Source organism: Cimex lectularius, unplaced genomic scaffold, assembly GCF_000648675.2.
Source record: "Cimex lectularius strain Harlan isolate CLEC.00 unplaced genomic scaffold, Clec_2.1 scaffold69, whole genome shotgun sequence".
Lineage (NCBI taxonomy): Eukaryota > Metazoa > Arthropoda > Insecta > Hemiptera > Cimicidae > Cimex > Cimex lectularius.
In genome coordinates, this window is record NW_019392630.1 from 1,561,076 (window position 1) to 1,588,054 (window position 26,979).

General features: G+C 35.8%; 1 protein-coding gene across 6 annotated transcripts in view; it reads left to right on the top strand.

Annotated features, from left to right (window-relative positions):
• The window catches only part of LOC106670380 (cadherin-99C), a 401,762-nt gene that overhangs the window by 342,417 nt on the left and 32,366 nt on the right, over positions 1-26,979 (top strand). For all 6 annotated transcript variants that reach the window (XM_024227116.1, XM_014400658.2, XM_024227175.1 and 3 more), the window contains 2 exons: positions 544-666; positions 25,113-25,352. In XM_024227116.1, the coding sequence (XP_024082884.1) occupies positions 544-666; positions 25,113-25,352 (363 nt within the window). The remainder of the gene's footprint in view (positions 1-543; positions 667-25,112; positions 25,353-26,979) is intronic.

Consider the following 26,979-nt stretch of genomic DNA (forward strand, 5'->3'; position numbering starts at 1 on the left):
AAAATTAATTATTTTTAGATTTTGTATGGAGATATTTGATGTAATGAGCGTCGAATACGTATTTCCAATCATTTCGTTCACCCTCTCCACGCCGATGTAGTTTCAACCATTTTATCACACACAAACAATTATTAAAATTTTTTCAATTAATTAATCTTTTTATGTAAGGTTTTGGTTGAAATGAAGAAGTCAGTGCCACGAGGGGATCCGAACCCACGACCTTCGGCTAAATACGCCGCTGCTCTACCACTCAACCTATGGTAGGTCGTGGGTTCGAATCCCGCTCGTGGAACTGACTTTTTCATTTTAACCAAAACCTAACATAAAGGGATTAATTAATTGAAAGAATTTGGTCAATAGACCACAAAATATAATAAATTAAACATTCTATTTAAATATTAGATAGAAAATGACTAATTAATTACAAGATCTCCATATTTTATTTAATTATTTCTGCTTGTAAATAGTTTTTAAAAATCAATTTGATATATGTTTTAAATCCAAATTTTCACGGTAATATTTACACATGTTTTTCATCCGCAGTTGACGTGCACGGTGAGGACGACGGGGAAGAAAGTGACGATCCCTGTCATAATGCGTGTGACTGATGTTAACGACAACGCTCCTGTTTTCGAGAAAACCCCCTACGAGACGACAGTGTCCGAGGTAAGTGATAAACATAGACATTTTCAATATAACAAATCGATTTATCGTTGGATCGTGTAATTCGGGCTAATCCAGGCTGAAACGAGCTGTCCCCGGCCCACCCGGATTTGCAATTGTAATTGGCTTTAACAGCGATTTATAAAACGCTATAAGGGTAACGGCTTTGGGAACCGGTCTAATTAATTGTTAACTTCCATGCAGCAAACAGGAGCTTTTTTACATGCAACTCTTTGGTTGTGTCAACCTCCCACACAAGACCTCGTAACTGTTTGTTTGTGGTGTTGCATTCATTTGTCATTGTCACAATATCAACTTTATTAAAAGATTATGTTTTGAATGTACAAGTATTAAGAAACAGTCAATATTTAGATGAAAAGTTGAAAAAACAAAAAAAAACACTTCCGATTGCCTAATTCGACTACTATGTAACATCCATTTACAAAATCATAGTACAACTCTATTTTTTCTCGACAAATATATATTTAATTATGCTTAAATATCACAAGTTGCCAAATTTGTATTTTATGACCCGTTTGCGAAATTCTGTAAAACCCCGAACTGATCAACGCTGGTTCAGGTTGTAAAGCCGACTGGTTTTTTTTTCTCGAAAGGTTTGATTTTATTGGATCGACGACCCCGGTACGACAATTATTTAGAACGTCGTTTTGGAAATATTGATAACCCTTTTTTATACTCATTAATTATTCAAACCGCCGTAAATCAATTTGGGAATGGTGAAATTACGGTCGCTTCTGAGATATAAATCCATCCCGTTTTCGCTCCGGCTATGGCGTTAAGGTTATGGCTCGTAAAATTCTTTATAGCCTTCGGGCGTCACTATTGTGAGATTATTCAATAATTAAACTATCCAAGAGCCCCCCTCCCAAAAAAAAGGAACCAGCCGGTGTCGAAAATCTCTCTGATGTCGTGAAAGCAATACGAGGTCAATGAAGTTAATAGAATTATCTCGAACATAGACTAACAGACTGTGTTAAAATATGAAATTTTATGTAAAAGTCTGAAGGGTGATGAACCCTTTTGGGTGGTTTGATAGTTTACAATCGGTTTGGTCTGTCAGTCGATTTTTGAGGATATTCAGTGCTGGGCCTCTTTCAGTTCTTGCCTTACCCTTCTTATTCCCTTGGCACACATATCAAACAGACAAACACGCATTAAAAAGACCAAACAAAAGACGAAACGCGTCTACAGACCAAAACAGTTACACTTATTCCAAAATGAACGGAAAACTCAAAACTGAAAATCCAATTAAGGCTGCCATCGGATGCCTATTTATTTGGCAGTGTTCAATCAAAATCCACCTGCTTTCTGAAACCTTCACTGCTTTCCCGAATATTGCGTGAGCCGGCAAAAAGATTATGAGTAAAATGTAAACCGGCAAGAATGGACTCAGTCAGAAAAAATTATTGAGTCCAAGAAACGGAATTATGGAATTAACACCTTTTGTTGTTACTTTTCATTTCTTAATTAAATTTTCCTTCAGTAAAAACATAATACTTTATAAAAATTTAATGTAATCTATAATAAAAAATAAAGAAAAATGCTAGGGAAAGTAAATACTACAAAATTGGCAATATCTCTATTCATTTTTGAGCTGTTCATATTTATCCACTGACAATCCTACCCAAACAACCAACTTTACAAGCCTGTTAACTACTTTTTTTTCAACATTTAGTGGCATTTTATCTCTCAAGTCATCTTCATTGTAAGTACAAATAAACCAGAAGGCTGCAATGCTTGGGGAGCATAAACCCTCACTTCCTTGTCTCCTTTCATCACCATCATCTTCAGTGAATTATAATAATTTAAAATACCCAAGATGTGAAGTTGCAATTAAATAAAGGTTTTCATTTTCATCACTTACATCTAAATAAACTGAGTTCAGCCATTTTCAGTTGTATTTTTGTCGGTTGCTTGCCAAAACGGATCTGACATGGATTTGAAACCAATGTCGAACAACTTGTACATGTTATCTGTAGTTAGGTCGGTCAGGGTTATAAGAAGGGTCAGTCAACTAATCGATACAGACTCGCCATTAAAGCTGGCATGAAGCCGAAATTTGTCTGACGTACCAAATCAGCAAGGGTACATAAGTAAAAAGGATCGGAACGAACAAACTAACTGTTTCATCTGCAAGCCAAAAAAGAAATTTCACTATTTTATAAATCACCGCTTTTATTAGGAACCGTATCAATTTTTGACAGAAAAAAGATACTCAAATAGGGTGAAGAAAACATTCAAGAAGTAAAAATTGGGTAAAATTGATTTTTTGTCTTTTCTTGTTTATATGTTTTGAAAACATCAACTCCAAAGGGACAGAAAGTGGGCATAGGTGGGTCTGGGATATAAGAAGAGTAAAGCAAGGAACCAATACAAAAACAAAGCACAAAAAGTGCCTTTGTACATTATGAATGTTTAGTTTTCACCCTGACGGGCATTACTTAGATAGGCAAACCAAAATAGAACAACCATTTTATCTGTAGTTAGATGGGTTAGGTTATAAGACGGTTTTACCAAGGAATCTAAGCCGAAATATGCTTGACATAACAAACCATCAAGACGGTCAAGAGTGAGTTAAGAAGAGTGAGCCAACCGACCGAAACTGAATTTTGGTCATTCATGATCATTTAAGTTGTGCCAATTTCATCTGTCACCCTTTTTATACCCTTATACCGAGCAACCAAAAAGTTGGAAATTCCACAAAAAATATCATTGACAATTAAATGTCGATCAATCGCTACAAACGTCACTATTAAATGTACATTACAGAGAGATGGAATCGACGGTTAAGAAGTAGAAGGAAGAGACATCCTTCAGACGAAAGATTCTGACCTTTCTGCTGTTGAGAGTGCTCTCAAACGCATAACAGGATGTCTGATAGGGTAAAATAAGGAGAGCAGACAAATCAAAAAACATCGGAAACGACCATACTACACCTTTTATCCAGTTTGAAGTTAAAAATTTTCTACTTTTCACAAAAAGAGTGCAAGTACATCTTCCTGCATACTATATACGTACTACATCACTCCTGCACTTTCAGATAAAATTTAGTACTTACAGGACATTCTTATCGACATATATTTATTAATTTGTATCTGTTGTACACCTTTATACAAAGTCGATTTTAGTAGTAATACATGAATAAGGAGTACATGATTGTCTGTCGATGCCAGACGAGATTCCAAGGTTTGATCGTTTTATGCTCCTCGTAGGAGGTAGCTCACCCATTACATAATCTGCCCACGGCCTAATTGTACACCTAGACTAGAGTACAATTTAAAAGAAGGTACCGTTTACAAGCGACCGAGAGTCCGATTCTCATCGCATCGTAGGCGTCTGCTGATATCATCTTGAAACCAAAGCTGTATTTTGAGAATTTATTATACTCAAGTTCCTGCGAATGTCATTTCCTTTTCAATTATTTGTACTTATATTATTTTATATGTTGTATGTATTTCTTGGACAGAATGTTCTTTAGAATGAAATCGTTAAGGCGTTGCAACATAAATTAACTTGGATCTGCTTTCCTTCGCTGTGTGTTGTAACATGTTCTGTTATAATTAGTAAGATCGATAGCTTCATCATGTTGGTAGTCAATTTTTGACTGTCAATACGAGTCATTAACTAATTCTCGATTGGTTCCCGCTCGTCCCTGGATTGATAGATCTATCGTTTCAGGGTGATCGGTGACCCGGAACCGTACAAGGACAGCAGGCTGAATTTGAATAGACGGTGTCGTTTCGTTAAGTACGTCTTATCCTTCGTCGATCGGGCGATTACATCGATAACAGGATTGATTATAACGAGATCAGATCGGGCGGCTTAGTTTTATATGTAAATTCGCCGCTCGTTGAAAAATAGCTTGCCAATATGTGACAGAAGAAGCAAAGATACGAGGGACGTTTCAATTTTATTGATTGGAAAAAGAAAAATGCCTAATGTCCTTCTCCTTCTCTAATTGCCTCTTTTAGCAAGAAAAATGTACGAACGAGAGCATAAAAAAAATCAAGGTGATCAAACTACTCTTTAGCATAAATAAAAATGCTGTTATCTCCAAGACTTAAATTATTTATCTTAAAATCACATGCTGATAAATCAAGTAAAACCAAATTAGTCCATTGTACACAAATTGATGCAAACACTGGCAGAACCGCCAAAAAAGCAACAAGTATAACGTATCGTCTATCTGTTTGTCTAGACTTCCCAGACTAACTGTTTTGGACTTGATAGGCTCTCTTCTCATTAGTCCTATAGTTTCTCGAACACACTACCAAATAAAGTTATGATTTTTGTAAAAGTTCAAATTTAGATATATTACTGTTCTAATGGTGTAAGATTTGTACAAAAATGATCAAAAATTGGTCCGTAAAATGTTTAAAAATTTGAAAGTAAAAATTTCATCGTTTTCATATACATTGTGTACTTGTTTTTAAAAAACGGCTTTTAGCAGCCGTTTTGATCATATTCTTAGCTCCAAGTATTTCAGTTAATGATGTTGTTGAAAAGGATTGATTTTATAAATTTTGTACAATGTACGCGGATTGTTGTTGGCTGGTTTAACTATTACTTTGCGCCTTCCCCACGTCGACCAATGGTCTCTTTCGGAACGCCACTCTCTCTGGCATGTAAACGAGTACTGGTGTATTAGATCCTACTGTTTGCTCTTGAATCTCATTTACCTGTCGTATATTTTTTGATGGTCAAAATTGAGACATTTTATTGTTCGAATGATGTAAGATTTGTGCAAAAATTATCAACAATTGATCTGTAAAAGTTTATAATTTTTTATTGAACAATTTCATCGTTTTCACACGCACACATGCATTATGCACGTGATGTAAAACGGCTTTAAAGCGGCCTTTTTGAACACTTTCTTAGACAGAAATATTGCAAGTAATGATGATGACGAGAAGGGTAGATTTGAGCAAACTTGTATATTGACAGCGTTGATTGGGGCGTGGGTTCATGCGGGTTCACTCACAAAAATCTTAAGTAGATGAGTACTATTCGACTGGACAGTTTGCTGTTAAACCTCATCTACCTGGCGTATATATTTTGATGATCATGCTCGGTCCTTCTATAAAGAAACTAAATAACTAATCAAGGTTTTTAGTTGAAATAAAAAAGTCAATGGCACGAGCGGGATTCGAACCCACGATCTTCGGCATCTTGATAAATGGCAAAAAGGAGGGGAAATTCAAAAGGTGCGGTTGAGATGGGAAGTTGATGTCCGAGTGGATCGAGGTCACGATAGCTCAAGTGGTAGAGCAGCGGCGTATCTCGCCGAAGATCGTGGGTTCGAATCCCGCTTGTGCCATTGACTTTTTTATCTCAACTAAAACAAAAACCTTGATTAATTGTAATATATTAATTGGTCAAGCGGACCACGAAATTAGTGAAACTAAATAACGTTGACTATTACTGCTGCAATTCATTTGTCACGTCTTCTTGGTTTCCTAGGTTCTCCCCCATTGATATACTTCGAAGATATAGGTGGTTTATCCTTCCTCGTCGCTAGCCTATGCTGTAATGTGGAGTATGTCCATGCTGAATAAGTGTTTTCTCAGATGTCAGTGACCGGTATATATCTTTAAAACATCCCTGCGTTTTACCCTATCTAACTGTAGCAATGTGTTGTCCTGTTTTCGGGAGGTTCTTTTTTAATATTTTGTTTACTATCTTTAGCGTATCTTCGTCTGTTTTTTTTTTTTTTTTTTTTTTTTTTGTGAATCCATTCTAAGTTGGAGGCGTCGATCTTGTTCTTCAAATTGCAGGTTTTAGGTCTATAAATGATCCTGTAGCCACCCAGAACTCCATTCTGCCTAGCGCCCAAGATATTGCCAAGCTGTTATGTTTTCTCAGGTTTTGGAAAGTTTAGATTCGTTCATAGAGTTTTTAGGATGAGATCTTTTTATGTACTACAGTTGGAGCAAAACACCTTTTACCATATATAACTAACTACCCTAGGTTTCAAGAAAAGAATATTTAAAACAGCAAAATCTCACTCTTTTTCCCTATATTTGAAGTTGTTTGCTTGAGTATATTTACAACATATTAACAAAACTTTTCTATTCAAAACATTTATCACCGTTGTTATTTCTAACGTAGAAAATTGTGTTTTGATATTTTGTTTACTTTGAAAAAAGTGTACATTTTATTCAGAAAAATAGAAATTATTGCCAGGAGTAAATGTTCGCTTTAAAATTTTGATTTGCGTTTTTTTATAAACCAGTTTTCTCTATACGTTTTGGCCTTAAAAGGTAGCTGTTTTCATTAAATTGTGAATAAATAATCACAAAAGACAAATTTTAACATAGAGACCTGTTATTGCCATTGGCGAGAGCAATAAAGTCAATCATTAGCAATTTAAGTTACAAAATACAAGTGGTTGTTTTCTAATTAAGGCAGAACAGAAAATGAAGTAAGTAGTAGATTCATTATTTCCTTAAGTCATAATCTTCAGAAATCGAAATCATAAACGGGGGATTTCACACTCGTCTCTCTTACGACATGCGATGAGGAGGGCTTGATGAATCACTTAATCGAACAATGGAAAAATTTCCTCTCGAAATTGTTTGGAACAAAGAAAATAAAAAAGAAATATAAAGAAAGACAGTTGAATCAAAGGCAGGGAATGAAAATATTTCATAACTAACATTGCTGTGTTTAAAAAATTGAAAGATTTTATTACTAAGTATTGTTTTATCTAGTTAATATGGTAATATGGTATATACTTTATCAAGCAGCAAAAAGATCACCCACTGTCAATTATGATACAGTAAGCCAAGCAATTCAAGGGATACAAATGTTTTGTTTTGTGGATGTCGGTTGCTATTTACAGTCAGGCATTTATAATTATTTAGAATTTCATTTTTGGAGTATCACTCATAAATCTGATCGCCCAAAATAAACCAAATTGAGTATTCAAAATAACCCTTCCTATCATTAGTCGATAATGGAGAACAGACAAAAGACGTGTCACCCTGACACCGTAAGGTCAGCGAGAACAATGTTGTCTGCGTAGGAGAATCAGCTAAAATAATGTATAAAAGTAAATAGAAAAATCACGAGAGGTACATTAATATTTGTCGTTTAGTACAATGAGTGCCGCAATGTCTCTATTCTTCGCTTGGGCTGATTGCTTATGTTTATTTATTGTATGAACCCGGAATGAAACAGGTGCATTCTTCTCGACATATGTCTATTTAAAATATTGTATTAATAGTGTAGCTTCTGTGCAGGATATAGAACATAATCCAATAAATAATCCATCGATACTTGAGTGAAGAGTGGTCAAATGGTTCGAGTGTCCTTAAGCATGCAACAAACCTGAGTCACGCATTGCAACTGCGGCATCCTAATTTCATAACATCGGATCGTGACATTGTCTTGTCAACATGTACCATTGTAGTTACTGCAGCTTACCTCTTGGATGTTTAAAAAAACTACGCAATGATGCTAAGTATCAAACACTGGACTGATAAACGTACCAAAGATCTTAGTAATCATCAAATGTAAAAGCAAATTATTTGGGAGAACACACGAGAGATGACGAGAATTCGAAAGTAAGAAATCACCTAAGTAAGGTAATTAATACATAAAAAATAGGAAAAATGAGACAGAAACCTGCCGATTTTACCATTAAACAACAGACACATCAGAATATGTCTTATGTGACTGCAAAGCGTTAGTAATTTAGTAATGCGTACAGCCGCTACGATAATGTGGCGCTAAAGCCAAGAGAAATAACCAAAGAGAGAGGGGCTGAGTGGTGGGAGTCCGACTCGTATTTTCCACCCTAGCAGGCCTGGGTTCCAATCCCGCATAGCCCATGGATTTACAATAGTGAATATGTGGGGAAAATATTGTAAAGAGGTTTGACTCCTCGTCCGCGACATTCAACGGGTTAAGCCCTCCTGCATGGCAGGAATTAATTTACTTACTTTTTTAATAAGGAAAGGTATAATACCGAAAGGTTATTATCTACTTTCAATTAATTAATGTTTATGGAAGGTATTGGTTGAAATGAAAAAGATAGTGTCACGAGCGGGATTCGAACCCACGATTTTCGGCTCAATACGCCGTTGCTCTAACCAGTTGAGCTATCGTGACTTCGATCCACTCGGACACCAACTCCTCATCTCAACCTACCTTTCGAATTTTCCCTCCTTGAGATGGAGAGTTGGTGTCCGAAGTCACGATAGCTCAAGTAGTTAGAGCAGCGGCGTATTCAGCCGAAGGTCGTGGGTTCGAATCCCACTCGTGACACTAGCTTTTTCATTTCAACCAATACCTTACATAAAGATTAATTAATTGAAGAAGTTATTTGGTCAATCGGACCACGAAATATAATGGAATTATTTTCTACATTAAGTGGTTTAGACAATCAGGAACACAGAAATAGATATAGATCTTTTAAATCGCTGTGGAAAATATGGAGAAACCATTAGGAAATAAAATCATCATGCATAATTTTTCAACATTTTAGCTTCTACAGAGCTACTAAATTTCTATTACTACGGTTTAAATCACGTTTTCAAATTTATATTACACAGTACTGATCATTTGTTAACATTACATCCATAGAGCTTTGCCAAATTTTTCTCACAGTTTGTCATTATTTCATTTTTGCATGAATATACGCTATTGTTGCAACGGGTCAATTTAGCTGTTACATATCAACACAAAACATCGCTGAAACGGTTTATTTAGGCATCCATTCATGTGAGCAACTATCCATTCGGATGTAATGCAAACATCTGATACCTCAAGTAAGTAAATTACGTGCTAAAATCTAAACGTGGATTACTCATCGTCGATGGGCTCTTCAAGCTTTGTTCTCGGTAAATAAACAACGAAGCAATGTTCAACCAGGAAGGATCAAGATGATAAATGTCACGGGTTCATCAACTCAGAGAATGCCCAATCAGCGCTGTCACTGTTCAAACAGTATTTAATACATATTCAACAAGGTTTTCCCAACAATCAACGATCTCGGCATTTATTCAAGTACAAAATTGATCAAATGGCATAACGGTGTTTTTATTAATTTAACAACGATTTACTTGCACCAAAATAAATGGTGATTCGATAAATCAGTTGACGTCAAAGAGTGAGCATGAAAAACGACGAGGTATGTTCGTTATACATGAACATTGAACCAAATTAGAATTCAATGAAATAAAGCTTAAAAATGTCGGAAGCAAATAAACAAAAGATAATGAAACATCAAAACCAGTCAAGTCACTTATTTCTTATATCAGTTCTTCCATATGGTAAAGATCTCTTTCTATCTGCGGATACGTTTGTGTCACCACAAAAATATTTATCTAGATTGAATCGTGCGAGTAAAAGTGTGAACGTTTAAAAATCTAGACCATGGTCTGACGCACGATTTTTGTGTTATCAAAAATCTCCCCTTCCAAGTGAGCCTTCACTCTTTTTTTCCTAGAGGTAATATTCTGTGTCGTTTCTGCAACGGGGGTCATAAAACGTGTACTATGTGGGATATTAAGACGCTTATTGCACTTCCAAGGGAGATGCAAACATGCATTTTGCACCGAATTATGAAAACTTCAAAAGTGAATTGTCAAGTGTATAAGGCTATAATAGGTTTACATACTAATAAAAATTGATAGAACTAGACAAACGCTCCAATTTTTTCTTTATAATTATCGAGGAATAACTGTAGCGTCGTTATACTCTTTAAACCTGTAATATATATTTTTTTAAATTTTTCTGCATTAGCGATTGCAATAGAGCTGCATTTTATTACATGTTAATCATTATGATTATTTTTCTACGCTAAACCCGACTATTTAGCGTAGAAAAATAATCATAATGATAAACATGTAATAAAATGCAGCTCTATTGCAATCTCTAATGCAGAAAAACAAAAAATAATTATAAACTTTTAATAAACATTTGGATGATCTATCTCTATAGGTGTAATGCGGAAAACTGGTCAATAATTATAAACGTACAATAAACTTATGGTTGATCTCTATATGTCTTTTTCTGAAAAACAATCAATAATGATAAACGTGTGATAAAAATTTGATGTAGCTCTATTGAACCAATGCAGAAAAATAAAAAATAATTATAAACTTGTAACGAACATTTCGTTGATCTCTGAAGGTGTAATGTAGACAATTAATCAGTAATAATGAACTTGTAATATAAAATTTTCGTATAGCTCTACAGGTGTAATGTAGAAAACGATCAATAGTAGTCAACGTGTATGACGTGAGAGTGAGATGGGAAGTTGGCGTCCTAGTAGACCGAAGTCACGATAGCTCAAGTGGTAGAGCAGCGGCGTATCAAGCCGAAGATCGTGGGTTCGAATCCCGCTTGTGATACTGACTTTTTTATCTCAACCAATATCTTAAATACAGATTAATTAATTGAAAGATATTATTTGGTCAAGCGGACCACGGAAATTAGTGAATTATAAATAATGTTGATCTCTATAGATTAATAATGATAAACGTGTAATAAAATTTGTTGCGCTGTTGAAATATAATCAACTCGCATATACCCGCAATTTTCCAGATAACTTCTAAACGCAATCACAAGCGGCAAATTCAAAAAGTTAATTTTTCTTTTAATTGACCCCGCTTGATCCGAAATTTGACGATGTCCGAGTTTGGTGACTAAAGCTTACCTTCTTATAATCCTGTACCACCATTGGAGAAAGTTAAGAGTCAAAACGCATCTGACAGACCAAAACCGCGATTATAGGCTGACCAAAAATAATAGATATAGAATCAAGCTAGTCCAGCAACGATCACTGCTAGAAATTTACGTTTGCTTTCCAGTGGATAAGCATAATGAATTAGATGTGGGTTCTACATGTTTTATCATTTAAGGAACATTAAAAAATTTAAGGCAGTTTTTGTTTTTGTAAAGGGGAATAAAATATTGATCAACTTCGTTCGTGGTGGGTTTGTAAAAATATATTTTCCGCATTATGTCACTGCGGGTTCAGACGAAACAATTTAATTCCAATCAGTTTAAAGACGGTAAAGAATGTTTTGATAAATGTCGTACGTTGTGTTGTAACGGGATGTAAACTAAACAGAGGATTAAAATGTCGCTCATGAAAGTGCACCTTCGAGTTGCAGCTGTGATGACCTTTGTACTAATCGCCCACACCACTTCAACGCCTACAGATTGCATTTAAAAACCTTCCACTTGTCACATTATCCGTTCATTATTCCATTAATGAACTTGACCAAAATAACGTACCTTACTATCTTGAAAATCTTGTTTGCCTTCGATTTCAGATATCCGGGATAAGACATGCTTTTAAAAAATTAATGTAACTATACGCGTCTTTTCTCCTTTGACCTAAAATTTCTTGTTTCGGGCCTTAATAAATTAAATATAACAAGGAAGACATTGGAAGAAGATTTATTACTTGATCGCTTCATATTACTGATTTAGATTAAGCGTGTTTTTATCTTAATATTTTTGGGGGTTGTTTAGAAAATACACCTTCCGTACTTGTAGAGGACTACAATGTAATGGCACAATTTTATTTATTTATTAAATGTACAGAATTTTCTAAAAAAAAAAAAAAATAAAAATAAAAGACCAAGTCCAAAATTAAGAATGGAAAAAGCAAGTGTATTTATTTCCGCGTTAAAAATAATTCAGAGTTACTTACAAAATTTCACGTTATGTGTCATTTTGCCACTTATTCCATAATTCAGTATTTATGCCGCCCATTTAAACTGGTGTGGAATTAAAATGAAGCAAATCATAGACATAACTAACGATCATAATACTTCTATAAACCTGTGGATTTTGTGCATATAATTTATTGGGTTGTCCGGAAAATAATGCAGGATTTTAAGTTTTCATTAAAAAAAATCTATATAAAATATTCTGTTTACGTTTACAGGATTACTCATTTGTATGAATGTCAACACTTATTAATCCTCTTCCAAATGATATTGTTTGTTTACCTCTGTAGCATTCCGCTACTTGGAAATAATTCAGTCATCCTTATAATGTCAAAGCGAGAATTTCGTACGATTTTCTTTTACGAGTTTAAACTCGGCCGAAGCGGAGCCCAAACGGCTAGAAACATTAACCAAGTCTGGGGCGAGGGTTGTGTTAATGAGTGCACTGTGCAAAGGTGGTTTAAAAAATTTCGGGAGGGAGATTTCAGCCTTGAAGATGAAGAAGGTCGTGGAAGGCCTTCCTCTCCTAATGATGATGTTCTGCGATCAGTGGTGGAAGAAAACCCCAAAACAACTGTTCGAGAACTTGCAGAGCAACTCAAAGTCAGTAAAACGACCGTCGCTGACCACCTCAAGGCGATTGGAAAAGTGAAAAAACTCGAAAATTGGGTTCCACACTCATTAAACGATCGCCAAAAAAATCAGCGCTTTGATGTTTGTGCATCACTTCTTTGTCGAAACAAAAATGACCCATTTCTGGCCAGAATTGTTACATGTGACGAAAAGTGGATTCTCTACGATAACACTAGACGTTCTGGACAGTGGCTCGACAAAGGAGAAGCTCCAAAGCCCCCAACTCATCAAAAAAAGGTAATGGTTACGGTATGGTGGGCTTCATTTGGTTTAATACACTACAGCTTCTTAAATCCTGGCGAAACCATCAATGCTGAATCATACTGTAACCAAATTAATACCATGCATCAGAAATTGGCAGTAATGAAGCCCTCTTTGGTCAATCGGAAAGGGCCCATTTTGTTGCATGACAACGCTCGACCACATGTGTCACGTGTAACGTCACAAAAATTATTGGAGCTTGGCTATGAAACTTTGCCTCACCCACCCTACTCTCCGGACCTCTCGCCTACTGACTACCATTTTTTTAGACACCTGGACCACTACTTACAACACATAATATTCAAAAATCAAACGGAACTGGAAAATGCATTTATTGACTTTATCAATAAGTTACCAACACGTTGGGAGAAATGTATTGAGAGTATGGGAAATTATTTTGATTAAAGAACATTGCTTTAAAGTAACTAGTTTCTTTTTTTTTTGTTTAATACCAAAATCCTGCATTATTTTCCGGACAACCCAATAGATAAGTTTTTAAGAGGATTCAGTTATACTACAACATAAGACCGTTTGTGTTAAGCAGATATGAATTTACAAAGTTGATAAGCTTTGAGGGAAAAAAGCAGGTTGTCATGTTCGTTTTTGACGAGCACGTTTGTTCTGTCATAATAACGACAGAATGTAGGAGTCTCTAGTCGAGAAACCGCAGACGTGTCCAATATCCGTCTTCTCAGTTGTCATTTAAATTGGACTACTGATAGATTAATATGTGGCGTATTGCATAAAGGTTGTTAGGCGCCTGCCGTAGTTTCTTAGCAGGGGGATTTAGAAGGTAGTTCATCTGGGAACGATGGGTTTTCACCTTTGAAGCGAATCGGGTCGGATTTGTCAACCGAGGGCCTTTGAAAACCGAGGGACCGTATAACGTAATCAATATTCAACGATGCAAGTTAATAATGCGGTTTCATAGCGGGTACATTACGGTATTTGTGGTTCTGATGCGCCTGGTTGAACGGAAACGGTTACAATCGACAAAGTAAACTTATTTACATTTTTGTCTGATGAATTTGTTGTTCTGAAGTGCAAACAATAAAGGAAGCGTTGCGTTATATCTTGGTTTAATATAAAATCATAGTTTTCGGATCTGAAAATGTCTTTTGGTCTCAGGGTGCTCAAAAGTTTATGTTAAAGGCCGGGAAGGCGAGCACCCCGGAGGCCATTTTAAGACTATGATTTTGCCCTTAAAAGTCCTTGTTCATAATCGTACTACGTTCTCCCGTTAATTAACGATGCGAGATTAGCCCCGTTTTGGAGAAGCGAGCTGCTGGCCGACGAAAGTCTCCTTTAGCGGACTTTTGAGTCTGGCCTTTTACGAGATAAGGTCACCCAAGAAATTAGATGCCCCTTGCTGTAGAACAATCCGTTAATTTATTTAGCAAATGAGAACTATTTTGAACACTGCCCAGAGATGGATTTTCTAAGATTGGTTGGTTAAATCAGCGAATTTTATAGCATAAAAGAACTGACACAATCAAGGGTACTTAAAAAGAGGAGAGACTTCACGTATTGAAATCGAAAAATATAAGAAAGTGCTACTGTTGAAAAAAATAAAACTTGCGTTTTAAAACTTAAAAATGCGTTGTTAGTCAAATTTCATAGATGGGGTCATTTCATACAAAAATTACACATTCTTTTCCTATTTCTCTTTCGCAACTTCTTCTTCTTTTTCCCTCCCTTTCGCTCTCACTCACTCTCTCCTCTCTCTCTCTCTCTCTTTCTTTTTCATTCTCTCTCCCTTCCTGTTCTTGCCCTATTTCTCTTGGTGATACGTTTAGATTCTTCTTCAGTTTTTACAAAAAAACGTATGATGTATAATTAATGGTATAAATTGTTATCTTAACTGATCTGAATCATGTGAAACATAACATGAATTCTTCTCTCCCTCTCCCTCTCTCTCTCTCTCTCTCTCTCTCTCTCTCTCTCTCTCTCTCTCTNCTCTCCCTCCCTCCCTCCCTCCCTCCCGTGGAGAGATGTGACATGGGATGTCGGCCGACTTAAAGAAGTCTTGTCGAACAAAACAAATTAAACTAGGTCGTGTGTATTTATGCACGAAGGAAGGTGACCCTGTACTGCATATCCTCAAACCTTCATATCTAGGTTATGCAACCCTAATGTACAACAGCCCTTGTATCAGCTAACGAGACCGAACACCCCCGGGTCCGAACGTGCATCTGAATGAGTCTTCATTAGGTGTTGAGGGAGCAACGAAATACGTATTGACGGCCGACTTTGTCATGAAATTCGATCGTCATCGGCCTTAATGATACGAGATTGCTCGGCCGAGGTCAGACGTTCACTTTGGAAAAAGTGAAACACTAAAAGTTTTCCACGTGCACGCATAGGTTAAAGTATTGATATTGATTTCCTCAATTATCCCTACCGATAAATGCCTATTTCTGCGAATGTTTCAGAAAGTAAGGAATACAAATCTTAGGAAATATTTTTAGTTCCTTACTTTAAAAAAGGCTTGGACAGAGATGCAAAGTTGACACCTAGATGTTTCACTTCTTTAGAAGGACAGCTCCATTCAGAACAATTGGTTTAAGTCCTCCTAGTGCCTTTTCTCAGGAAAGGAGTATAACCCATGGTTTTATTGACAAGTTGTATTATTTTAAACAATCTAGCGAAATGAAATGTTTAATGGAAAGATTTTCTTTGTATTATTAAGGTTTGGGCGGGAACGTTCTCTTGTCCAAAATTGAATTCTGAATCATTGACGTTATGCAATGGGCTTTCAGGCGTTGTCTGTTTAATAATGCTAAATTGAGGGTTTCTAGCCGTGACAGGGCGGTTAATTAAAATTACGTGAAAGATCAAATGTCGCCTCCGCTGGAATTCCCTGCGGCTTAGCTATGCGGCATGAGAAGATGCCAGCCGAAGTTGAGATTGCCCAGCACCTGCTTGAACATGGAGATTCACTTTTAACAACACACTTAGCCATAGTTTTCTTATTTCTACATCGTGGCTGAAAAAATTAACATGCTAATAAATAAAGATACCGAAAAACTGCAGTTAATTGCGGTTTAATTAAATAGATTTAATGCGATCCTGAGTTTTCAGTTATGTCCCTTTAATGGAGAAAACTGCTTTGTAATTATATCCGGAAATGTACAAGCGTTCTAATTAGATTAAATCAAGCAAATGGTCTCTGAATTGTTGAGATCGCGTTTTGTTCATATACTGATCGTATTACCCTTTGGAACATAATACATCCATTAGTAACAATAACTGTTAATTTATACAGATATGTAGTAAAGCTTTTGCATAATAAATTATGGTTTAGTAATAATTTATTTAATGCATTCATTATTATCATATTCTCGGCACTCTCAACACGACCCACAAGAATGACACATCTACACAGAAACCAAACACTTTGAGCCCTGAAGATGATCTCAATAAAGAACAAAACATTGGCACGATAAAGAAAATGTTTTTCTCAAACCTACGTCACACAAGATCGCATCTCACGATCTCCAAATAATCATTATCATTATTATTTATAATTACTACAATAATTTTCTCTAATTACCAAATCACCGAACTATTTTTGGTCATTGAATCATATTTATAACATCATATTTCATTTATACATCACATTTATTTGATTGAAAATAAGAGGTTTGTGGTTTTGAACTGTTGATGAACACATGTTGAATTAATAACACTTGGACAGTTTGCTGGACTGCTGTACTCTAGCTGGTTCAAAAACGTTTCGGCTAGACGCCATCTTCAATGAGAAACTAGACCTAAACCAGCGAGATTACCACATGTCGATCATTGTAACATTTCTTCTTGCCTTTTTCACGCAGTGTAATAACCTAATAACCTGTAGTATGATCGCTACAGTTTATTTTAGTGTGTCCATCCTTCCTGTTTTTTTTTTTTTTTTTTTTTTTTTTTTTTAGTAATGGGTTGGTACAAAAAAAGCATTAATGTTGGCCAAAGACTTACAGCCCAAGACAATGAGACAGACGTCCAAGAACGGAAACGTCAAAGCGAAATAATTAGAAAGAAGTTTGTTCTTCCTATATCTGTTCACGGTTTTTCTCCAGGAGTCAAAATCAGATATCGTCAGTTCACGTTCCAGATTCAAATTGTGATATTTCCACATGAGGGCTGCGAGGCGGTGAATGTTACGCGTGAATCGAGGAATCATTTCTGTCAATGCCGCACCGTGCTTATACCCTCCATCCGACAAAACACCTTGAAACATGGATAGACTAATCAATCTGTTAAAGGTGTTCGTGTTTCGCCTTTTCTTAATTAGCTAGGTGTGAGTTTGTGGTTGGTAACTTTGGAAGACACAGTTTTTGAAAAATTATTAAAATGCATTTTTTTCCAATCCTATAGCGCTGATTTTAAAAATTTCCCTGATTTTCAGTACTTTTCCCCGCGTGTATGTTATCTATCCTAACAAAGAGACATTTTGCTGGTGTTTGTTGGTCAGCGAGTCGGCGAACACATTATGAAAACTCTTCTCTCGCGTTTTTAAATTTCTCAATTGACGCCATCTTTAGTGAGGAGCAAAAGTGGAAGGTAAACTATTAAGAGTAGACGGACCCGGTATATGATCTACAGTTGATAAGTTCATTGTGAAATTATTTTCACGGAGCTTGCGGGGTAAATAATTTCCTAATAACCTGTATTTTGTTCGTTTCCGATCGTTATGATATGCTTATGTTGCAGCTCGGTAGGTGAAAAAAGTTTTGACCTTTCACTATCATCAGCGACGATTTGTATAAAAAACTCTAACTAAAATATCACTGATGGATGGCCAATGTCTTACAGACCAAGATCAAGGATAAGTACATGGTTAGAAAAAAAATTGCCAAGCTTTTTCTTCCAGGAGCCAAAACCAGATAACGTCATAATCGCTCACGTTTCAGATAAATTCGATTTCTACCTAGGGACTGCGGAGAACCTGTAGTCCTCGACTCATTTCTTTCAGTATATCATCCTGTTTATAATCTTGGCAAGAAAACAGATTTTCTTGATTTTCAGTGATTTTCCCATCTATGACAGAGAGTACATGAGCTGCGAGTCGATGAACACATGATGAACTTACCGACTTGATCACCTTACTTAGTCTATCTACGCGCATTGGTTTAGGTTTCGATCAAACAAGTTTCGGCCTCACGCCATCTTCAAGGGAGGAAATAGAATAAAACCTAAATAAACCAACAAAAATAGACAGATCCTGTGAGTGATCTGTTTATTGTGACTTTTTTCATGATCTGCAGGGTGGGAATGGTTGTTTCTGCTCATTTTGGTCTGACTTATATCGTTGCTTTGGTCTGTCAAACAATCAATGGAAATAGGTTGACCGAAATTAAAGTCTTCGACAACAAAATCCTAGAAAATAAAAATCATTCTCTATTTACAACATACTTTACAATTAATGAACATTAGCACTATGATGAATTCACATAAAGAGAGAAATAATTATTGTGTGGCCTCTGGCCGTCTTCAAGACGTGCAAATTTCAGTCTTTACGACCGGGATGTTACTGATGATAAAGGCGGACGCCCTTTCGATAAGGGCATCCAGCGGACTTTATAGTCTCAATTATATCGTAGTGTCCGTTTATGGGTTAATTTCCTACCGTTGAGCTAGAAAATATAACGGGAAAATATCTTTCCTTATTAAATTTATTAAAAAAAATATCCTTTCATTCTGGATAAATTCTGTCTCCGGTATGTAGAGATTGTTCATGTCACGGACAATACGCCGCTCCTGTGAAAACACAGTGTCAAGGGTCGTTTCGTAATTCGGCCCTGGCTCTTTTTAAACAGGTGAAAAGAAAGGGCGACTTCCTTCGGCGGATAAAGAACAAATTTGTCAGAGGTTGTCTAACACGGAATTTAATTTTTCTTGTGCCATAAGGACAATGACGTCTGTTTCCGCTTCAGCTTGTTGTCCTTTGTTCCTCATTGATCATCAACGTCAAAGATATCGATGTCTTGCGAAATCGACGTCCGCTCTCTTTTAAGGGCGAAGAACCTCGTTGTAATCTCTTGACTTACCTTTGGGACTCTTGCTACACACAAATGAATATGGATACGCTCTATTTACAATATTGAAATGCCATTGTTTTACCTACATTTTTTACTCATAGACGCTTTATGCTCTACATCCAATTAGCATAATTAGGATATTATTCATATTTAATACCGCCTTCTTGCTGTTTTTTATTGCTTAGTAACACATTGAAAAGTCTACTTGCGAGGTGGGGTTAATATTTATTTCCTTTCGTAAATCATTCTGTTCTGTACGTCTTTCTGCTATTTGAAGTAAAACCACAAGATATGGAGCTTGTTCAACAACTATAAATTATTTTATTAGTTCGGTTCACGTATTATTTTATGCCATTGGCATTAGGTGTATCACATACGATCTGTAAAAAACATACAAGGGAGACCAAAACTTGGTGAATAGGCAGTCCAAAATGGACGAAGCGACCACACTACGGGCACCCCTCCGACTTAAGAAGACATCCAACAACCATTTAATTATATATTTAAAAAGTTTGTTTTCTTTTAAATTGTATATTCATACGTAATATTGGAAACAGCTCAAGCAGCACAGAAAATTAATAAGATTATTGGTTATGGGAATTCTAATAAAAGAACAATAAATTAGTCTTTATGACGTAATTTTGTCCTTGCCGATCATTTTGGTCAGTCAATCCTTGAAGCTTTTGGCCTAATAGACGTATTTTTGGGATTTTCGTTCTTAACTCAACCATTTTCGTGAGATTTTCCCTAAGGATGTGCAAGGATATAACATTGTAGTTTTCGTTTCCAATCACTATTGGTTTTGGCTACTCGCCATCTTCATTGTTTTTCTGTAACTGTACACGAATCCAACTCTAACAGCAAATTTTGAAGAAATGATGTGTATCCTGTGCTACTGTTTGGTGAAGGGCGTTTCAGTTTTGATCTTTATCGGAGAAGAAGGTTAGATTAAAAGTTGAGCTTCTAATTTGAAAGAACTATGATGGTATTAAATCCATTATATTGCGTGATCCAATTGACCAAACAACTTCTTTAGATTAATTAATCTTTGTGAAAGTTATTGGTTAAAAAGAAAAAGTTAGTGTCACGAGCGGGATTCGAACCCACGACCTTCGGCTAAATACGCCGCTGCTCTACCACTTGAGCTATCGTTACTTCGATCCACTAGAACACCAACTTCCCATCTCAACGTACCTTTCGAATTTTCCCTCCTTTTTGTCATTTTACAAATGTCGTGTAATCAAGAGTAATTCTCAACGATTATAATGGTGTTATATATTTAGATGATATTATGATGGTCTGTCCATTCCCACTGGTTTTGTACATCGTGTGCTTTCTAGTATGAGTATCAAACGCGCTTAGGTTTGAAACCATCATTAGTGAGGAAATGGCTTTGTTTAATCCATGTAGGTTCTCATATACCGTGTGATTCGGTCCAATTAGGATCATTTAAATATGTTGGTCGTAGTCGACACTGAGTGTCGGTGAACACATGTTAAACTGAAAACACTTGACCACTTCACTAGGTCTGACCATTCTCGTTAGTTTTTGTAGCACCTTGCTTTGTGTATCAAACGCGTTTAAGTTTTATGCCATCATCAGAGAAGAACTACCCGTTTGGTAGTTCGTGTAGGTCCTAATATACCGCTTGATTCGATCTAGTCATTAATTCCACAAATCAATCAACTCCCTATTTATTGTTCAGAAACTAACTTACACCCTTCGATGTTGACCATATTTTTGGACATTTCACGTTAATATATTTGTTTCAGTAATAGTTTTGCACCTTTCATATTAGTTCCATGGCTATTTTCTTAGCAAAACCTGGTGTATCTCACGTTGTATACAAAAAATAAATTTTTAGTTATCAATATTGTTTATTGTTATATACACCTTCACTATTCTTGCCTGGTTTTATTAGGGGCGTACATAAAAGTTTACGTTGTTAAATGAGAATGCTATAATATTAATGTTTTTTCTCCGGTCTCGAATTCCTGAGAATAAACTCATACAAAACCTTCGTCTGAGTATATCACGTCCGGAGTAACACCTTATAATTTCTCTATTTGGAAATTAATTTAATAACAGTTATCAACAGCTTATATTCAATCAATTAGTTCTTTGCTGATTGTTGAAGCCGTAAATCGACCCCTTCGACTTCAAAATGAATGTAAATTAATTAACCTCGGCGAGTTGACGCCTTGGGCCGACAACTATTCTGCTTCCTTTCTAATATATTGTTATGTGTGTCATCGGGAGTTAACTGATTTTCCTTTAGAGAGTTTGTCGGTGCACGGCTGACCGGCAGCGAAGGGAGATTCAGCCCGTTGTTACCATTTTAAGAGTAACGAGTATCTACAGAGAGCCGCATTGAAATGTTTGCATTTAATTATCCTTACTTCTCTTGAAGATCTGCACTCGCACATTTCAGTCACGTCCCACACCGACAACAATGGCTGCTTTCCTTTCTCCTCTTGTAAACTGGAACCCATTGACATTCAGTTAATTGTTCTGAGCGCACAAATTCGGTAACGATAACAAAATTAATTAACAATAGTTTATTGTGGCACTTAGCAGACTATTTGTCTCCATTTGCGCAACCCCCATGAACCAGCTATTCTTCTTACATTAAAAAAGCCAAATATTGAAAATTAAGATTCTTAGAAGCTGTTCTAATAGACCAATATATCCAAATATATTATTAAAATAAATTTATCTTCCCTTTTTTAAAACATAATGCCTATAATCGATTCAACATATAATATCCACCTATCAGTTTCGTTTCACTTTTCCACACTTTTGAGTAGTTAATAGAAAACACGCAATTTATGAACGATTTTATTGTTAAGATAGGAGCACTCGACCGAGTGTGGTACCCTTTCTCCTTTTAAGTATTGTAAGCTCAAAAGTATCTTCCACCACATATATTATCTCGTCCTGAATCTTTCCTCTTGAAAATCGGCTCTGATTAATCACGCATCATGACAATAAATACTGGCGTTGCACAAGGAAGAACGCTAGTACCAATCATCGCCACTACTTACCTAGACGGTCCAATTTTAACACTCAACAACCTACGCGGACAGCACCTATTTCCGCCCTAGCAACAGAAGCAATCGAAGAATACTTTAGGCCTTGTTACCAACTTGCGCACTCGGTGGCAGATCAAGTAATAAGAGGAAAAATGCCAACGTGTGACATTGCACTCAAACATTAGGCCTTCCCACCAGTGTACCCTAACCTACCAGTATTCATAAACAAAAAGTAATCCACCCATCCAACCAAGTCCACTACCTTGGTTTTTATTTAGATACCGACTGGTACACTCGGTGGCAGATTTAGATAAACAAAAGATAATGTCATCATGCGGCTTTTACACTCGAACGTTAAACCTTCCCACTAGTGCACATAAACAACAAAGTAAACCTTGTTAAATTACGGGATTTACTTGGATAGTAGACTCACATACCTACATCAAGAACTAAAATTTTTTTTAAAACACAGATACTTTAAATGTGTTGCTGAAATTAACACTAAGAATACACAACAGTCTTACTACACATCCTCAATCTCTTCTCTCCACGATCACCAACCTGACAAGCAGTAAAGTAACTACCTAAAATCATTTAGGCGATTAATGTATAGTTTCGTTTTTTCCGATCTTTCCAGTCTGCCCATTCACGTTGGTTTGCAATGACGGACGGGTTTAATTACATTTCTAGATTATCTATATATTCCTTTTTTTATTTTACACACAACTACAGATGGCCGGAATCGTAATGACAAATTAAACAAGCAACGATATGGAAAAACAACTATGTGGTAAATGACCATATTGCAAGAGTTCTGAAGCGGAAATCTTGCCAGTGGTTTAATCATGATTAGCTGCAGAGATATATGTTTTATCCCTTCCCAGTGCTCTGAGGTACAGACGCTATGATCTTCCCACAAGTTCTCAAGATATAAACTAATAATCCCCAAGATATTTTATCAATTAGAAGATAGGAGGCATTATTTTGTTGAAAATAAAAAGTACAATCTGTAAACGTTAAAGTGGCCATCGATTTTTCTTTCAAATATAGAGAACAACACCTGTGCCATGATTCTGAGTAAAGGTTATGCAGTGATTTTATATGTAGATTAATGTTAATATAACTTTACAAAAACCATTTATAAATAAATTCTGTTTAATTTCATTCAATAGTTTTATCTTTTTCGTCTTTTTCTCGCCAAATTCCGCCATTTTTTAAAATACAATTTTGTATTTAAAGCCCAATTGTATCAAGCATTCTCAGCGCCGTTTGTCAAGAAAATATTTTCTCTAAATGTGCCATAATTGGTTTGAAATAATTTTTGGGTGGTTGACTGAAGTACAACACCAATATTATTATAACCCTCTTGGACTTCAGAATACGTGTTAAACCAGTCAACGCCTGACATATATTTAATATAAATTATTAATAAGTTAAGCTTGTACAAATTATTTGTTCAATCAGAAAATCCTTTAGAACCATATCGACCCATATCTCCTTATTAAAACATGAAAACTCTGACTACCGAGAAAAGTAAATTAAGATCAAATACAAATTTTCATCTTGCTGCATCCAATAAAGAAAAAATATTTATTTCTCCATCAGTGAAACGTGATGGATTTCTATTTGATTTTAAACCGTCAAATGTATGTCTTTGAGGTTATAACAGTTCAGGGTTTTTCAATGTTGGAAACATAACAAATGAAATATCTGGACGTTTTATTCTCGTCTCGATTTAAATTTGATTGCTTTTTTTTTGGTATTGATGTAACCAATTGTTTCTCAATGTTTTATTCTAAATCAACATCACTAGATGAAAGTAAAACAATTCAACAAATGGATTAAAAAAATAAAAATGTGTGTATGGCAAAATTAAAAAATAAATTTACCCGTTTAGTTGTGACATGGTGATTTATGCAAAATCAGCTTTAACAATTGACCTTTGTTTAAAAGATTGGTTGTTATGAAATTCATTGTTCCTCCGATCATAGCCCTATCAAAAAATCCGTTTGTACCTCTATCTTCCGTGTGGGAGCGGCGTGCAAGGTTCTGCTGTCCTTTCACGTTATAATGAACCACTTAAAAACGTCACGAGTTAAAATTGCGTCTTTTTTTAAATATTATTCTCCCCTAAATATAATATAATAAAGAGAGAGAGAGAGTAAAGTTAAAATTTAAAAGGATTCATGGTATCGTTTTAAAATTGTACTCGAAACATATGAAGAAAAAAGTGGCTACTGAAGGTACAATACAATTTCTGTTATTTTACTTTAGAAATTGAAAAGGAAATTATATTGCAAAAATTAAATTTAGCCCTTAACCACAATTATTTCTTATTATTCGTGAAATAAAGTTAAAATTGTATACGAAATAAAGAGAGGGCTTTGAACAAATGAAATAAGCTGTGGTCCTTCTGAAAATATTTCTTCGTGTAAAATCCATAAAGACAAACATCTGGTAGTTCTTATCAAGTAATTATTCAGAAATCGTGAGATGCGGTCTGGTGTGATGTAGGTGTCAGAAAAACATTTTCTTTATCGTGCCAACGTTTCGATCTTTATTGAGTTCATCTTCACGGCTCAAAGTGTTTGTCTTCTGTGTAATTGTGCCATTCTTGCGTGTCGTCACGACATATAAACAAGATAGGGTTTATTACGTTATATTTAATTGAAATAATTAACTTACTTTAATAGTTTCATACACGAATCTTTGCATTAGGTTGTAAAACTGTAATCATGTCTTAAATATTAACTCCTCGAATATTTTTTTTTTTGCAGTTGACTCCAGTGGGCACAACGGTTTTCCAAGGGCTGAAAGCCGTCGATATGGATGCTGGGGTGAACGGTCTGGTGGAATACCGTCTTGTGAAGGGTGACCCACCACAGGAAGAAAGGTTGCAGGTGGCGGACGGTGCGGACCACTTCGCGATCAACCTGCCTCACCAGGGACAGATCACCGTTAGCAAACCGCTTGACTACGAGAAAGTCCAACGATACCTTTTGACTGTCATCGCCACCGTAAGTACATACGTTTAAGAACATGGCTTGTCTCTCCGTATATATAGTTGAACGGAAAAATATTGCAATTTGATAGACTATTAAAAAAAAATCAATTATTACAAAAGGACTAGTTAGTAAACTGTAATGAAAGAGAATGAATATTAGAAACAGGAGATTGCAATTTAGACTGGAAGGGTTACCGGACGACGATGCAATAGCACCAAACCGATCGATTTCGTCCTAAGTGATATCAATTGTATTGGATTGAATTACCTATGGTTTTACCACTCCACTCTTCCAGCACATTCCGAAACCCTTTACTTTCTACGCATCCCTGACGTGAAAAAGTGCATTGATGAGTTCCCGTTAAAACGGCGTGCTGACGAAGGACCGAGAAGTTGATGATAATGTAGACGGGATTATGCTTCGTTTCATACTTCCGCTATCGGACTTTCACCAGACGGACAAATGTGTAAAACTTTTATCCCGATTCCTTTTAAGGAGGCTTTTGATATAATGAAATCGCTCGGGATCTAATGCTTCCAGCATTTTTCTTTAAAGAATTGACGAGAAATTTCTTGTTTATGTAGTTGATAGATCAAGCATCAAGAACTCTCGTAAAAACTGCTTCGACAAGGTACCTTGGATTATTCTAAGTAAAAAGAACTATGAATATATAAATATTTTCTGCTGAAGAGTTTTCAATAACAAATCTTCTAAATTTTATACATTGCTATGTCTCACGTTTTCATTAAATCGGATAAAAGGTATTTATACAGAATTTATTTAGCAAATACAACGATAAAATTGCATTATATCTAGTTAATAATTTATTTACAGTCGTTCGTGGAGATACTGCTAGCAACAATATAGACAATACCATAGCAGTACCCTCAGGGTGCCGGTGTTTTTGAAAAAAAAAAACCCTTTTGTAAGTCATTTGTAAGTATGTCGAGTTCGAATGCAGGGCCGCTGGATTCGAACCCGGGACTTTTACCGTACAGTGATGAGCGCCGTTTCAACGCCTAAACCGTTGCAGCCACCGACGCCCCCTAGTACGCTTATTCATTATCTTTTTTTATTTTTGTGAAGATATCTTATGGTGTGGTAAGCTTTCTTGAGAAATTTTTAAAAATTTCGTATTTAATTTTTTTTTTAATGTACCGTTAAGGAACATTTAAATGGCGAGTGGAATATTTTTTTACAACGGAATATGTATAGTCTGATTAGTAGGCATAGTGAGGTTCATTGTTCATTAGCGATGGTGCATCAGACTTTGGGCTGAAATATCCTACAGATCAAGACCTTTGTCCGTTATGACACTGGGTGTAACAAATGTTCAGCTTTTTGCCCCGACGAATTCCTTTACTCCTTTAAGTTCTAAATTAAAATGTTTGCATTTTGTTTTGGTCATACTATTTGATAGTATCCTGAGCTCAAATCATATGATAAGATGGCTCCCTAAGAGCGCTGTTAAAATAAATGTTTTTGACTTGGCCTCCAAGGATCCCTTACCTAGTGTTAGACAATTTCTTACATACAATAATGAAAAATAACTTTTAGCCATGTTTAAATACTGATGTAAAACTAACGAATATGACGATACGAAAGACATTGGGCTGAAATGTTTGGGTTCATTTTCGAT